At 39.5% G+C, this 13,123-nt stretch overlaps 1 protein-coding gene across 1 annotated transcript in view; it reads left to right on the top strand.

Moving 5' to 3' along the window:
• Nucleotides 1-13,123, top strand: part of SPTLC3 (serine palmitoyltransferase, long chain base subunit 3) — an 87,369-nt gene that overhangs the window by 40,172 nt on the left and 34,074 nt on the right. Inside the window, exons 6-7 of the mRNA XM_009319561.1 lie at nt 7,878-8,002; nt 10,172-10,265. Of these exons, the coding sequence (XP_009317836.1) occupies nt 7,878-8,002; nt 10,172-10,265 (219 nt within the window). The remainder of the gene's footprint in view (nt 1-7,877; nt 8,003-10,171; nt 10,266-13,123) is intronic.

Here is a 13,123-nt window from a genome sequence, read left to right as displayed (position 1 = left end):
CAAAAACATTTAGCAGAACTGGAAAGTGTCAGAGAAAGGCAACAAGGATCATCAAAGGCCTCAAACAGCTTCTGGGAGAAGAACTATTGAGCTAGCTGTCTTCAGCTGTCAAAAATGCTTGTCATCTGGCTCAAAAAGAGCCTAAAGGGGGAAATTATAGAAATGTTCAAAACTATGAGTGACGTGGAAGAGTGGTCAGGATTGGCTGTTCATTGTCGGAATGAACATTCATTGATGGAAGGTTTCCATCTAAATACAGGAGGCAGCTCTTCACGTTGGAGGCTGGCAGACCCAAGGAGCTCATTGCAAAGAAGGCTGCAGATACTAAAACTTTACACTCCCTTGCATTCTAGGGAACACTGGCCACATACAGAGGAGAGATCATTGCTAGTTACTAGAAACACCAAAACTATTATCTGATTCAGGATGTCCTTATGCTGAAATTAGTTAGAAGCTGGGATACTACTATATATATGTTTGTCCTGCTTTCATTCTTCCCAGCATCGATACAAGACCACTGTCAGATGAAGGATTATGGGCAAAAGAGACCTTTTGTGTGGCACGGTGCATCTAATACTAGTGGTTTAACATTATTTTATGCAATTAGTTGTTTAGTATTAATTTATATTATTACCTATATGCCTTTGGCCATTGCTGTACAACCATTAATACTGGACCTGTGGACTAGCAAATCATCGTACAAATTTGGCTTGAATCAGGAACATGCACATACTCATATTTTTATAAAGTTGGGCAGTATTTACAATAGAGGTAGGATATAAGGAACCAATGAAGCAGTAACCTGGCTGTTTTCAATGTTTCTGAGGATACTAAGATTAAAAAGACATTAAGGGAAGACACTTAAAAGAGATCACCAAGAAAGAGTTGCACATATGATTGGGGCATATCTTCTAAGAGCAGTAGCTTGGGTGAATGTGTGAAAGTGGTTGCTTGCAGACGGTAGGCAGAAGGCAAAAAACACTGATATCATGGTCTGCTTAGAGGTGAAAGACTTTTCGGTTCTGTGTGGTACATGGGATGGAAGTAGTCCCTGAAGGATCTTGGCAGCGAAAATCTAAGCATAAGTAAGATCCTGCAGAAAATTTCAGAGCAACTGGAGATGTAGAATGAGGACCCTCTTGGTCAGAGGGACAGGCTGGGAGGAACAATAGGACCATTCACCTAGAATGGTAAGAGTATTCTGAGCACGTCTGAGAATGGCAAGGTTAAACTTGCTGAAGCCAGAGGAAAAGATGCTGCATTAACTGTGTGAGGTGTCAAGGGAGGATACAGAGAGATCTGCACCTGCCATATCTGACAAAACTGACCATGGGTGTAATTTAAATTAAAACAGCTTTTGTCAGCAGCAATCTCTCCTGCAGGTGCAGAAAAAGTCAAATTTTTTTTATTTCTTTGGCTAGTTCATTATAAACCAAGAAAGCAACTGGGACATGAAAAAGCAGGAAGTTTTGTTTTCCAGGAATAAATGTTGGGTCTGAGACAATAATTCTTAAATGTTGAAGGATTTAAGTAACTGGAAACCAGCTGTTCAGGTAACTGGAGTACTCAGAATGTTAGGGTATTTCATGTAAACTACCCCCAGAAAATCTCTATACTATGTTTTATTTATGTTTTACTTATTTTAATCTTCCTCTCAAAAGCGTTATTTTTTATCTTAATAAAAAATGCTAACAAATAGGAATCTAAATAAATTCGAAATAGCATGTGTTCCCTCTATATAGTGAAAAGAATGACAACTTGAATGTGAAGTCCGTTTTTCCCATGCAAATCAATATTTTTTTTTTAATGGCTAGAGTGGGAGTTGGCTACTGTTGGAGGCAGGCTCACAAGCCTTTTGTCTGAGCCCATCCTGTCATGTTTATAGTCAGTGTTTTCTAAGCAACGTAACTTAAAATTATCAAGGGAGAAATATGCAAATGATTATTTAACACTGTTTCCTGCTTGCTGATTGCAGATGATAACAAAACCACTGATGTTATATATTTTTTAAAATAAGGCAGATTATCATGCCTTGAACGCTCCTAGGCTTAGCGCCAGGGCGGTGACGGGGCTGTTACACGAGCAGTTAGTAGTTCCAATGCTCTATTTATCTAACTCACCATTATTCCCTATGGAGATGATATATGTGAGTAACAGGAGCAAAGCTATCATTAGCGCTATGTAAGCAGCCAAGCAGGATTCCTGCCTTTTGAAATCCTTCTCCTGTGATTATGCCTTGGACCAAAAGACAAGATGGAGCCTGCACAGAACACTTGCAGGGTGATTCATTCTGGAGGGCATGGTTAGGAGATTACCTTTTAACGCCTAGCTTGCACTCAGTTGTAGGGCTTTTTGTTTGTTTGAGGTTTTTTTATGTCTGATTGTGATCTGATTTCTAAAAAGCAGATCTGAAAACCTGTGCCAACATTTAAATTACAAAGGTAGCTCCATTCCCTTCACTTACTTCCGTTAGGTTTTAAGGCCTAATATGAATTTCTAGCAACATTTCAAGAAGGTAAAAATAGTTATTTGGTCGTTCTTTCTTTTATACCACTTCAAAGCTTTAATTAGGGCCAGGGCTCATTTTAAACTCAGTATTGTACAAACACAGAAATAAATGATCCATTTTTCAGTTAGGAGAAAGAGATAAAGAACTAAAGTTCCCATAATTTACAGTTTCGAAGTAGGAGCTTAAGGAGAAATACAGCCACATAAATGAGAATTAACGTGTGTATATATATCTTTCATAATGTTGGCTACTTTTTGATAGGGTATGGTATAAATTAGGAAACAGTTCACGAGAGAAATTTTCCTTCTTCGTCATCTCCTGCTAACATAATTTTCCTTTTTGTGCCTACCCTCTCATAAATAGCTGATCCCACTTATCATCAAAGGGTCAAGTTTGTTCCTGATATTTCACCATTGCAAAAGTTTGCTTTGCAAAGCATCATTAAGCTCTGGACAGTCCATCTTCTGGCAGGTGGAACTGAAGGCATCAGGAGTAACTAAGGGTTGTGTGACCTGTTTAAAACCTAAAATGTCTCCAATATATAATATTATCTATGTGCATGCAATTATTTAGGCACTTAAGACACTGCCATCCAGGCTTTGGCATGGAGGCTGGACTTCAACTGTACATTTTAGCCTTCTGTTTTTATAAAGGAAAAAAGCAAACAAAACTGGAAGATCTAAATTAAACTGGAAGTTTTGTTAAAATGAATCTACTCTTTTCTGAGAATCAGTACACAGGTACATTATTATATCTATGACATCTGCAGCATCTTTGTGGTATGAAAGCCCTGTCAGTTGGTAGCAACATTAAGAAAGCTTGAGCGTTTCCTTTCTTTCAAATGCTTCCTCAAAACCCACCTCTTTTGGGGCTTTTTTATGCACATGCAGTGCTAAATGAGGTAACTACAGAACATTACTGTGTCCTTCTCTCCCTCTCTTTTGCCAATATGTATCACTCTAGTTTAGGCTTTGCTCTTGTGGTGGGCTCTGTATGACAGTGATACCACCTGCATCATCCACTCTTGTAGAATGGTGTAAATAAATAACGCACGTTCTACATCTTCTGTTTCTTCATCCTCCTAGCAATAACTCATCCAATCTTGCTTTTGTAAAAGTGTGTATGTGTTTCAGTAGTAGTATTTTTTTTATCTCTGACAAATATCTTACCAGAGTGAGTTTGTGACCTTAAGTTTCAAATGTAGCAGGGAAATTTAGGTGGTTTGTTCTGTTCCCCACCCTCCTAAGGGTACTTCTGACAAACTCATTTTCATAGAGTAATGGTTCTTATTCACCTTGGTGAGTAACATCAGTGATCCATAGGTTTCCCAGTTGCTGTTCATATGTGGAAGTGGCTTTTATGGGAATCTGTTCTTTTTCTTTCAATGACTTGTTGCTTATATCAGTTTACTCCTCCAGCTTTTGTTTAACTTGAAGTGAGCAGGTATTTTCCTGCCTTCTTCGGGTCTCAGAATTCCAAACAAAAAATTCTATTAAAGGATCCTGTTGCCAGTGTTGGCAGTTTACCCAGTACATGTCATTACCACGTAAGAACCTGAAAGACTGTATTGGGCAGACTAACCAGTGGCATAAACCACCTTGTCCAAGCTGAAAGTGTGAAAGCTAAATAATGAACTGTGTGGATCATGGGAAACACATTTTCAAGCTTTATCTGTCTAGTAGACTGACAGTGACTTTCAACTCAAGAGCATGGGTAAGCCCCTATGAAAGCTCACCAAAGCACAGTGTACTTCATGTTGGCTGTCCCCAGAATGCAGTGGCAAGTTGATGGAGGGAACTGGGTCATCAGATTTTGAAAAGGAGGGGATTTCCTCTGAAAAGCGTGGGAACCTGTGGAGGTGGCTAACATTGTGAAAGTCCACTTTTGATATAATCTTTGATTTTACTTTCCATAACACCTATATAATCTTGAAACACAGTACCACCTGCTGTACTCCGTTGCATACAACTGTTCAGCATAGGGAGGAATAACTTTCAAAAGAAAATATTCCATTTTGCCTCTTAAAGATGCAGATAGCTTTCTTTTTTCCTTTTTGTCTTAAATCTTTCCTGGTAAGATGGCATACATTATTTAGTTGTATCCTCATTTCTCAGGTCAAACCAAGCTGTAGTCAGCATAAAAATCAGAGCAGGTGGAGTATGGGGAAAAATTCTAATGTCTATGTATAGAACAAGTAAGGAAGGTATCTGTGTGTTTTTAGTACAGTGTATTAAAAAAATATATCTAGCATATCACTTTTCATTCACCAGATCATGATGCTGGTCTGAATCCAGCACAATACAAGACATTTTAAGAGCCATGATAACCTGACTTGACACTGCTAAGGTTGTATTTAATGAAGACCAGTGTAATTACTGCCTTTCTTAGGTCACTTGAGATGTAGCAGCTTGTGGCAGTGGAAGTTCCCTTGGATCAAATTTGCATCTGTCTGGTAGTGCTGTTTATGCTTGTTGGGGTGGTTGCTGTGACCAGCTGGGAACTGTAGTGGACAAGCCTCATTCCAGCAGAGCATATCTGACCCCTTGTTTCCTCCAGTGGAGAGAAGTGATACAGTTGGTGCAGTTTATATGGTGTCCAAGGACTGACCCATACTGGAGAAATCTTCTGATATGATTAAATAGCTGTGCAATTTATTAAATAAATACCCCTTTTACTTTAAACCTGGGAAAATGCAAGCTGATATGCTTTATCAGCTCTACTCAATGTATATCGCTATCATGAACCTTCCACTGTCAGTACTGATGTGTATTGTATTGCTTCTGCAACACCTCACCTACCACCTACAATATTGCCATTATAATTAAAGTAATTCAAAACTAGGGCTCATTTTGCAAATTCTTGTCATTCAGGTTTTGGTTTTGCAAACCAAACCCCTATTGATTCCAATTTGTATTCCAGGATTTGTAAGCAAGAGCAATATACAATATCATCTGCATTCACTGTTAGGATTAGTAAATAATAAGTAGGAATCGGTCACTTTCAGAATGTCTCATTCTTCACCATCACAAAATCAATAAAAATAGGTCAAAAGTGTGCTGTTCCTTTCTGGTTCATCTAATAGATGCTTGAACAAAATAATCTGTAGTGAGTCCGGCTTTTCTTGTTTGTAAAAACAGAAAATATATGATGCAACCCCAAAAAACAATTTAACTCCAGCCCAGTAGTATCAGATTTACCCCTGGAAGAGCCAGGGACAATTTTCTCATGCCTTAAAATGCCTGCCTTGCAAAGCACACACTGCTTGTTTCTCATGCTGTCACAAACCGCCTTCTAATTCAAGCTGTGACCATAGTGTGGTTGGCTTCAAGCTTCCATTTCAGACTTCATCTTCTCTTTGTGTGCCAATAACCCTCAAGCGACAAAATAACATCTGCAAGGAACACCAGGGCAGCTGACCATGCTGGAACCCTCAGTTGTCAATGAGTGCTGTAACCAGGTTGAAGACTAACTGGGCCCAAAATGCAAAAAATATAGAACTAACCATAGAAACACACCCTGAGACCTACTGGGCTTACAAGTTGAGACATATTCTCATACACATCTCCAGTGAGTGGCTCAACTCTGAAACACTATGTGGTTTTGTATTTCATGAAGCCTGGCTGTTAAGTGGTGTCTGTGTGCAGAGCCAGCACACACCCTTCTGTATCTCAGGATCTACAAATGCAAAAAGTAGCCATCCTCAGAGAGCTTCATGCAGAGTCAGCTCACATCTACCGGAGGTTCTGCAGAGCCAAATTTTCTGTGTCATGTTACCTAACTTATCCCAGCACAGAGCCAGAGACAACCCAGCTCAGTGTACTTCCAATGTGATACAATGAGTGCAGAGACACTCTTGAAGCTCTGCCGGAGTTGGCTCAGGTCTAGCAGAACCCAAGCAGGCTCTGTGCAAAATCACGGCACCACTGTCCTTCACTGTCCATGTAATCCAGGTTTTTCCAGAAGCCACATGATCCTTGCTCCTTATCTCCCTGGCTATTGGAAAGTTAGCTGCCTGCATGATAATTTTCACATTGTTTCCAAATGAATGCCATTCTTACTTTGGATATTTAACGAGAAAAAATAATGAAAACACTACCTCACTGTAACCAGCTGAGTTAGTGCTGTTGCTGAAGCTGTACTGCCGCCATTTTTATTTTTTTTTTTTTTTAAATGAGCTTTCCTCCATGATGAAGGTAAGATCGTCTTCCTGACTCATCATTCTTGTCAAGACACTCTAGCCAAGCTTCTGCTTCCCTCCATTCATCTGCCCTTTGTCCATCACAGTGAACACAGATTTCTTGTTCCCATCAATTGTAATTCACTTTGCTGCATTATTGTGACATCAATTTGTGCAGCACAAGTGAGGTGAGATATTCACTTCCCTAATTTTTTTCTTCTGTTCCCTTCTTACAGCCTTATTCATAGGGGAAATGCTCTATCAGAATCCACAGGCCACTCTCTTTTCTTCCCCACAGATCATCCTGTAAGAGTTCCTTCTGCCTTGGTACCTGCAATGCACAGCCAGGCAACCAAAGACTAGAGAGCTGGCAAGTTGAGATGATTCATTACCGTTCAAAGTTATTTGTTATCTCAATCTCTTAACACCACTCTTTCGTTTGTTGCCTTTTGTATTTTGTCATCCTCCATTGTGAGTTGGGCGGGAAAGATATTGCTTTGTTGCATAGTTGGAGCACCTTATTTGTTTGGAGGCTCCAGGCACTAATATTAGATAAGTAATGTGCAATAAAGAAGGCTCTCTAGTGTTGCCTTATCGTTTATGTTTGACTGTTGAGAGGGAGGAAAGAGGAGAGTTATCATCAGTTACGGAGAGTGGCATAGCTTTTACCTTCCAGAGTAGAAAAAGATGGAGAACACTTTTGTTTGTCTGTCCATATAAAATCACATACATAGGCACCCAAGAAAAAATTGAAGAATTTTGTTGTCATCAGTTTCTGCTTTCACATCCAGAGAGAACTCAAGAATGCTTAAGATGTTTGTCCCACGTTTCCTATAAAAAAGGAGGTGGTTTTGTCCTCATTGCAGGGGGAGAAAAGGCAAAAAGTTACTCTTCAGGATAAACTATGTCAAAAGTTGTTGTTATGGAAAAAGGAAACTTTTTCCCAAAGCAACTGCTTTACTACCTTAACAGCAACAATATTTGTTAGCATTAGTTATAGCTGGTTTGCATCCTTACTTTTTCTTGCATTATCCCACATGCACAAGATACAAATGGAAAATTTTCATTAGAACTTAATTTCATATAGCTTAATGACACTTCTAGCCTGTTCTTTTGTATGTTTTATGTCCTTAGAATTAATAACTTTCACAGTTTAATGAGGTTTAATATTCCCTGTGCTTATTTCTGCAGGCACCCTAGACAAACATGTAGAGCTAGAGAAACTTGTGGCCAAGTTCCTTGGTGTGGAAGATGCTATGGTGTTTGGCATGGGTTTTGCAACTAACTCAATGAATATTCCAGCCCTTGTTGGGAAGGTGAGTATTTCCTTAAGGAACACACATAGAACAATCATTTATTAATTGTTTTAACAACTGTTACAGTATTCTGGGCACGCATTAAGTGGAAAGGCTTGATTGAGGAACAAAACTTGATATGAGGAACGCATGAGTCATAAGGCTGATGACCTTGTGACCTTACATAGGCTCCTTCATCATTTTTTTCTAGCTCTGGGTGTTGCTATCACACACACCTAACATCTCTTTAAGGATGAGTGATATGGTTGTTTACCTTTTCTTAACAAAGTTGCTTCTCCCTAAAAAGTAAGGAAATGTTTCATCCCATATCTCAGGCATTGTGGGATGCGGTATTTGGGCTACTTGCAGAGATATTGTCCAGCTGCCTGTGGTGAAAGATGATGATTAGGATATTTTTGACAACACTTTCAGAAAAGAGAAAGCACAGCGTTTAGCATTCCCGATGAACAGATCTCCAGCCAGCCCTGCAAAGAAAGCTGGCAGCAAATGCAAGTCTAAAGTTATGACCATATGACAAAAGTTGAGTTCTTATTTGGTGTTGAAGGGACTTCATCTCCAATTTGGGGTACCTAACACAAAAGCATGAAAATCCATCATCCTGTCAATCACAACTCCTGACATAACAAGCAGTTATACTGTGCTGTTAGCTGGGAAAGTGGGTAACTCCTCTTCAGTTCGTGCAAGTGTGAAACAGTATGGTGTGTCATGCACGAGTGAAACAGTATTTTCCTCTTGGTGGAGATGGAATGAACTCACTGTGTGATGTATGATCAAGATTTCTTCTGAAGCACCGGCCTAGAGGTGAAGTCACTTCTTCACTCACTATTGAAGATGAATCCAGCTTTTGCAAGAGATTTCTAAAATACATGTACACAAGGGTTGGGCAGGGAGAATTACTTCAGCTGCCCAGAACATGAACTTCAATCTGCAACGGTGCTGGAGAAGTTGCCCAGCAATTTCAAAGGGAACAGATACAGAGAATTAATAAAGGTAAATTTATGAAATTGCAGACATAACGTAACAGCATAAGATACTTGTCCCTTGCTTAGCTATAAAATAACTTTCCCTCATTTGGCTGGCCTCACGTGGAGACTCAGGCCTCTGTCAGAGGTGGGATATTTAGATATATTATATAGAATATTATTATTAACAATTTAGTATATATTAATATTATGTAGTGTTATAATGTATTATATATATTACAGATACTATGTAATTGCCCTATGTTGGGGAGATTTATTCCTAAATTTTCCTCTATAATTAAGCCTAGCAGCTACATTTTCTTGTCAAGATGCATATACTCTTACTGTTAGTTCTGCATACCAGTCTTCAGGCAGATTTGTGTGAGTATCTCTCAACCTAGGCATAATCTGTGTTTCCAAAATAAGTATTTACTTAATGGTGTATTGCCCTTTGGGTAATGAAGCCACAGCACAAGATGTGTAATAGAAAGCAGAGCTAAATTATGGTTCCAGCTTGAATTTCAACTGTGAATCCTGGCTCCTGTTAATATAATATACAAAGTTATTTCTCCTGCATTTCTATTTTAGTTTCTAAAAAGAAAATGAGTTTTCAACTGAGTTAATTAATTAAAAATATACTACAGGCGAACTGTATATGCATTTAACAGTGAAAGACTTTGCCTGGTGCCTAGACTCCACTCACATCTTAGTGGAAGTGGGATTTATGAGGCATAGATCTGTCCTGATCTCATTTCTGCAGCCCAAAGTGCTGATGTCAGTCCAGCCTCAGTGTTACTCCTCCTTACATTACTGTCATGCAGTCTTTATATATGGGGTGGTGACTGCATTTTCCTTGCAACACAAAATAGACTGTAGACAGGTGATAGAGGAAGCAACATGACTTGATTTCACTATAAAGCAGTCAATCTCTACTAGGGTTATTCACTACTTTCCAGTTACAGGAAATATTTGGCCCCTTTGCACCACCTGGGAATGCCTGAGAATCTGATCCCACAGTTTCTGCCTGCCTTTGCAGTGGGTCCTGGCACCTTCAGAAAAGTGGCAGAAAATCCAGTTCACGTTTAATACTTATAGCTTAATTGGTGCAATGCTGTATCATAGGCACACGTGTATGCTGACACACACATGCACACATGTCAACAGCCTCCCAATTCATGCAGATGCTTATTGTACTCCTTCTCCACAGGGCTGCCTCATTTTAAGTGATGAGTTGAACCACACTTCTCTCGTTCTTGGTGCAAGGCTTTCAGGTGCTACTATTAGAATCTTCAAGCATAATAGTGAGTATTGAAGTTGGAAATATTTAGAGACAGAGTTGTTCGCACCTCAAAGGCAAGAATGCTTCCTTTCAATGCTTGCTTTGCTGTCAGTTCCCAGATAATACCTTTGTCCAGGCAGAAGGACTAACTGTTCAATATTATGAGCGATTTCTGATGGGGAAAAATTAATGGTGTAATACTGTAATTGCTATTGTGCATGATTTGAGTCATCAGGTTGGACCTTAATTTCAAAATCCGGAGTCTTAATCTCATTGCTGTCTTTTTGACGTGCTGAATGACTGTGTGCTGTCATAAAGGTTTTCTTGTTACTATAGCCAAAATAGTACAAACATACTTGCAAAAACATACTCCATATTTCCTGCCTCTCTTTCTAGCAGGTTCAGTGCAACCAGAGTTACATTAATGTGGCATTACTTTGACACGGTTACCCTGAATTCCCAGGGGGCTATACCAAAGATGCAGATGGTTATATCAAGAACATCATCTCAAATATTCTTTGAAGTATAATTTTAGTATAGAAATCACACATTAACTTTGCAATCATAGAATTATCTTCTAAAACACTCATGCTTTTTAACTTTACTTAGTTAATGCTGCTGTGGTCACTGTCAGAGACATTGTGATTGCTTTGATGACAAGAGCTTGTTCTTTTCCTTTATTCCCCATTGCAATTCCCCTTTCCGTCCCCATTGCTGCCACCAGGCAGTGATTGCAACAGAGGCTAAGAAGCTAGAGAAGTGGTGAGGAATGAGAAAAGAGGTCTGATCACCTTTGTTAATAGCTAATATCATCCTTTCTCTTTATTAAGTGTTGTGTTCAGCCCTGAGGTGAGCAAAAATGTATTATGCATATGCTGTAAAAAGCCTAAGGATCTGTTGGAATGAAAAGCACACTATAATTATAATATAAGGTGTTGTTATAATTAATATCTATTCATAATTTGGGCAAGACGCAATTTCTGAAGATCATTCAAGAATTAAAGATCATCTGAACCCGAATGTTTTTACAGAAGTAATTATTCATAGATTAGCCTGTAGCATACCCCAACTTGGTTCACTTCCACCAATCTGGATATGCTAGGCATGGTTGCTGTACCAGTCTTTTCTCAACTCTTCCTTAGTTTGTTCAGTGCCTTATCCCATTCAAATGGGTTTGCATCACCTCTTGCAGGATGACCTTTCGCTACCCGAATCCAAATCTTCTCAGCCTCTCCACCCATCTATGCTGCGTGCAGCCCAGCTGGCTTGTGTCGCTTCCTACAACATTTTAAAGAACATTCCAGTTTGAGGAGTGTATTACTCTCAACTGCTAGGGAAGCAGTGAAGGTATCACTTTGAGCTGTCATTCTTGCTTTAAGGAATTTGGTCTCTAACCATCCCCCAATATTTCATTCCGTTCCTGAGAAGCTGATACCCAACCAGCCTCTGGTTGGTTACTTTGCGCTTGTGATAAATAAAAGCTGATGTTCTTTTGTGAATAATGTATGAACCCAAAAATAATAGTGACTTGTTCAAAAAGCACTAATCCAGCACTGGAAAATGTAGACAGTCCCTTTAAGGGTCTCAGCAAACATCAGTGGAAACCCATCCAGGTTGCTTTGGAAAAGCTCATTGTTTTCTAGGTTAGAGATCCGATTTGCCAAAGTCAGTCTCATATGCCATTTCTGAGACATCACTTTAACTTATTTTCAAAGTGAAACTGTGGAAACTTATGCAAATACTGTTTGGAATTTGAGTGTTAGCTTTTGTCATCACAATTTTGTAGGCCTTGAGTCCTAACCTAAGTTGCATTTAAAAGCACTTCATGTAAAGCAGCTTCACACCTTCATGGTCTCTCTCTCGGCCCACTGTGAGTCTCTCAGTATGTTAGTTCCATGGTTAGGAAGTTCTTTCTTTTGAATATTTCCTTAATCATACCCATGAGTTACACGTCACCAACAGCTTTTAAAATCACATGAGCAGAAATGTATGTATGTGCCTTTTGCTTTGGAGAAAACAGAATGTGTATTGGGGGAGGGTAGCAGTGGAAAGCGTAATCCAGCAGGACTGCCTTTGTAGGATGCACAGTTTCACCCAAAACGAAGTAGACAGCCTTGTTCTCTGTGGATCTGTCAGGGAGTAGTGTAATACAAGTCAGTACAGCAAATCAATTAAGGACACACATAACCAAAATTTCCAGCTTGTGTTGGGAGGGTTCTTTTCAGTTAGGCAGGTGCTGGTTTGTTTTGTTAGATCAGAGCTGTATTGCTTATGCTCCCATGTTATCCTTCTTGCTAATGTGTGGATATATAGCATATCTACAGGCATGCACACGCATGCCCAAATTGTCAGGGTATGTTAGTGCTGTCATTGTCATGCTTACGAACAGGGGAATTGCTGTATCGGCCCTGTGGATGAATAGAAAACTTTGCACCTTGAGTTACCATTTGAAGATTTTTAATACGCATGAATTTCAGCATCAGATAGTAATGTGTTTTGTCTTACTTTTTAAAATCCTCCTCTGTATTCTAGTAGGAAAAGGCAGTGCCCTCCACCTCTTCTTTCCAAGGACAGGGGATTGATGTGTGTCATTTCATACAAGGAAATCAATGACCCTTTAAAGAGCTTAGCCCTGGGCATCAACCGGAGGATGTTACTGTCTCAAAGGCTTGGCTAGGGCCCTTTGATGAGCAGTTGGAACAACTTTCCAGCAAGGTGCAGAAACAGAGAATAAATCTGAGTCCTATCCCAAAGACGATTAGGGCTTAACGTGCATTTCATTTTTACTTGTGTGTACGGAGCCACGTTGTGTGCTGGCATGAGCTGGCTGGCTCATCTCCTTTGGAGCTGTGCCAAGTTACACACACAGATACCATTTGA

This window comes from Pygoscelis adeliae, unplaced genomic scaffold, assembly GCF_000699105.1.
Source record: "Pygoscelis adeliae isolate BGI_AS28 unplaced genomic scaffold, ASM69910v1 Scaffold122, whole genome shotgun sequence".
Classification (NCBI taxonomy): Eukaryota; Metazoa; Chordata; class Aves; order Sphenisciformes; family Spheniscidae; genus Pygoscelis; species Pygoscelis adeliae.
Note: the sequence above shows the minus strand (reverse complement) of the source record. Positions and strands in the feature narration are given on the sequence as shown.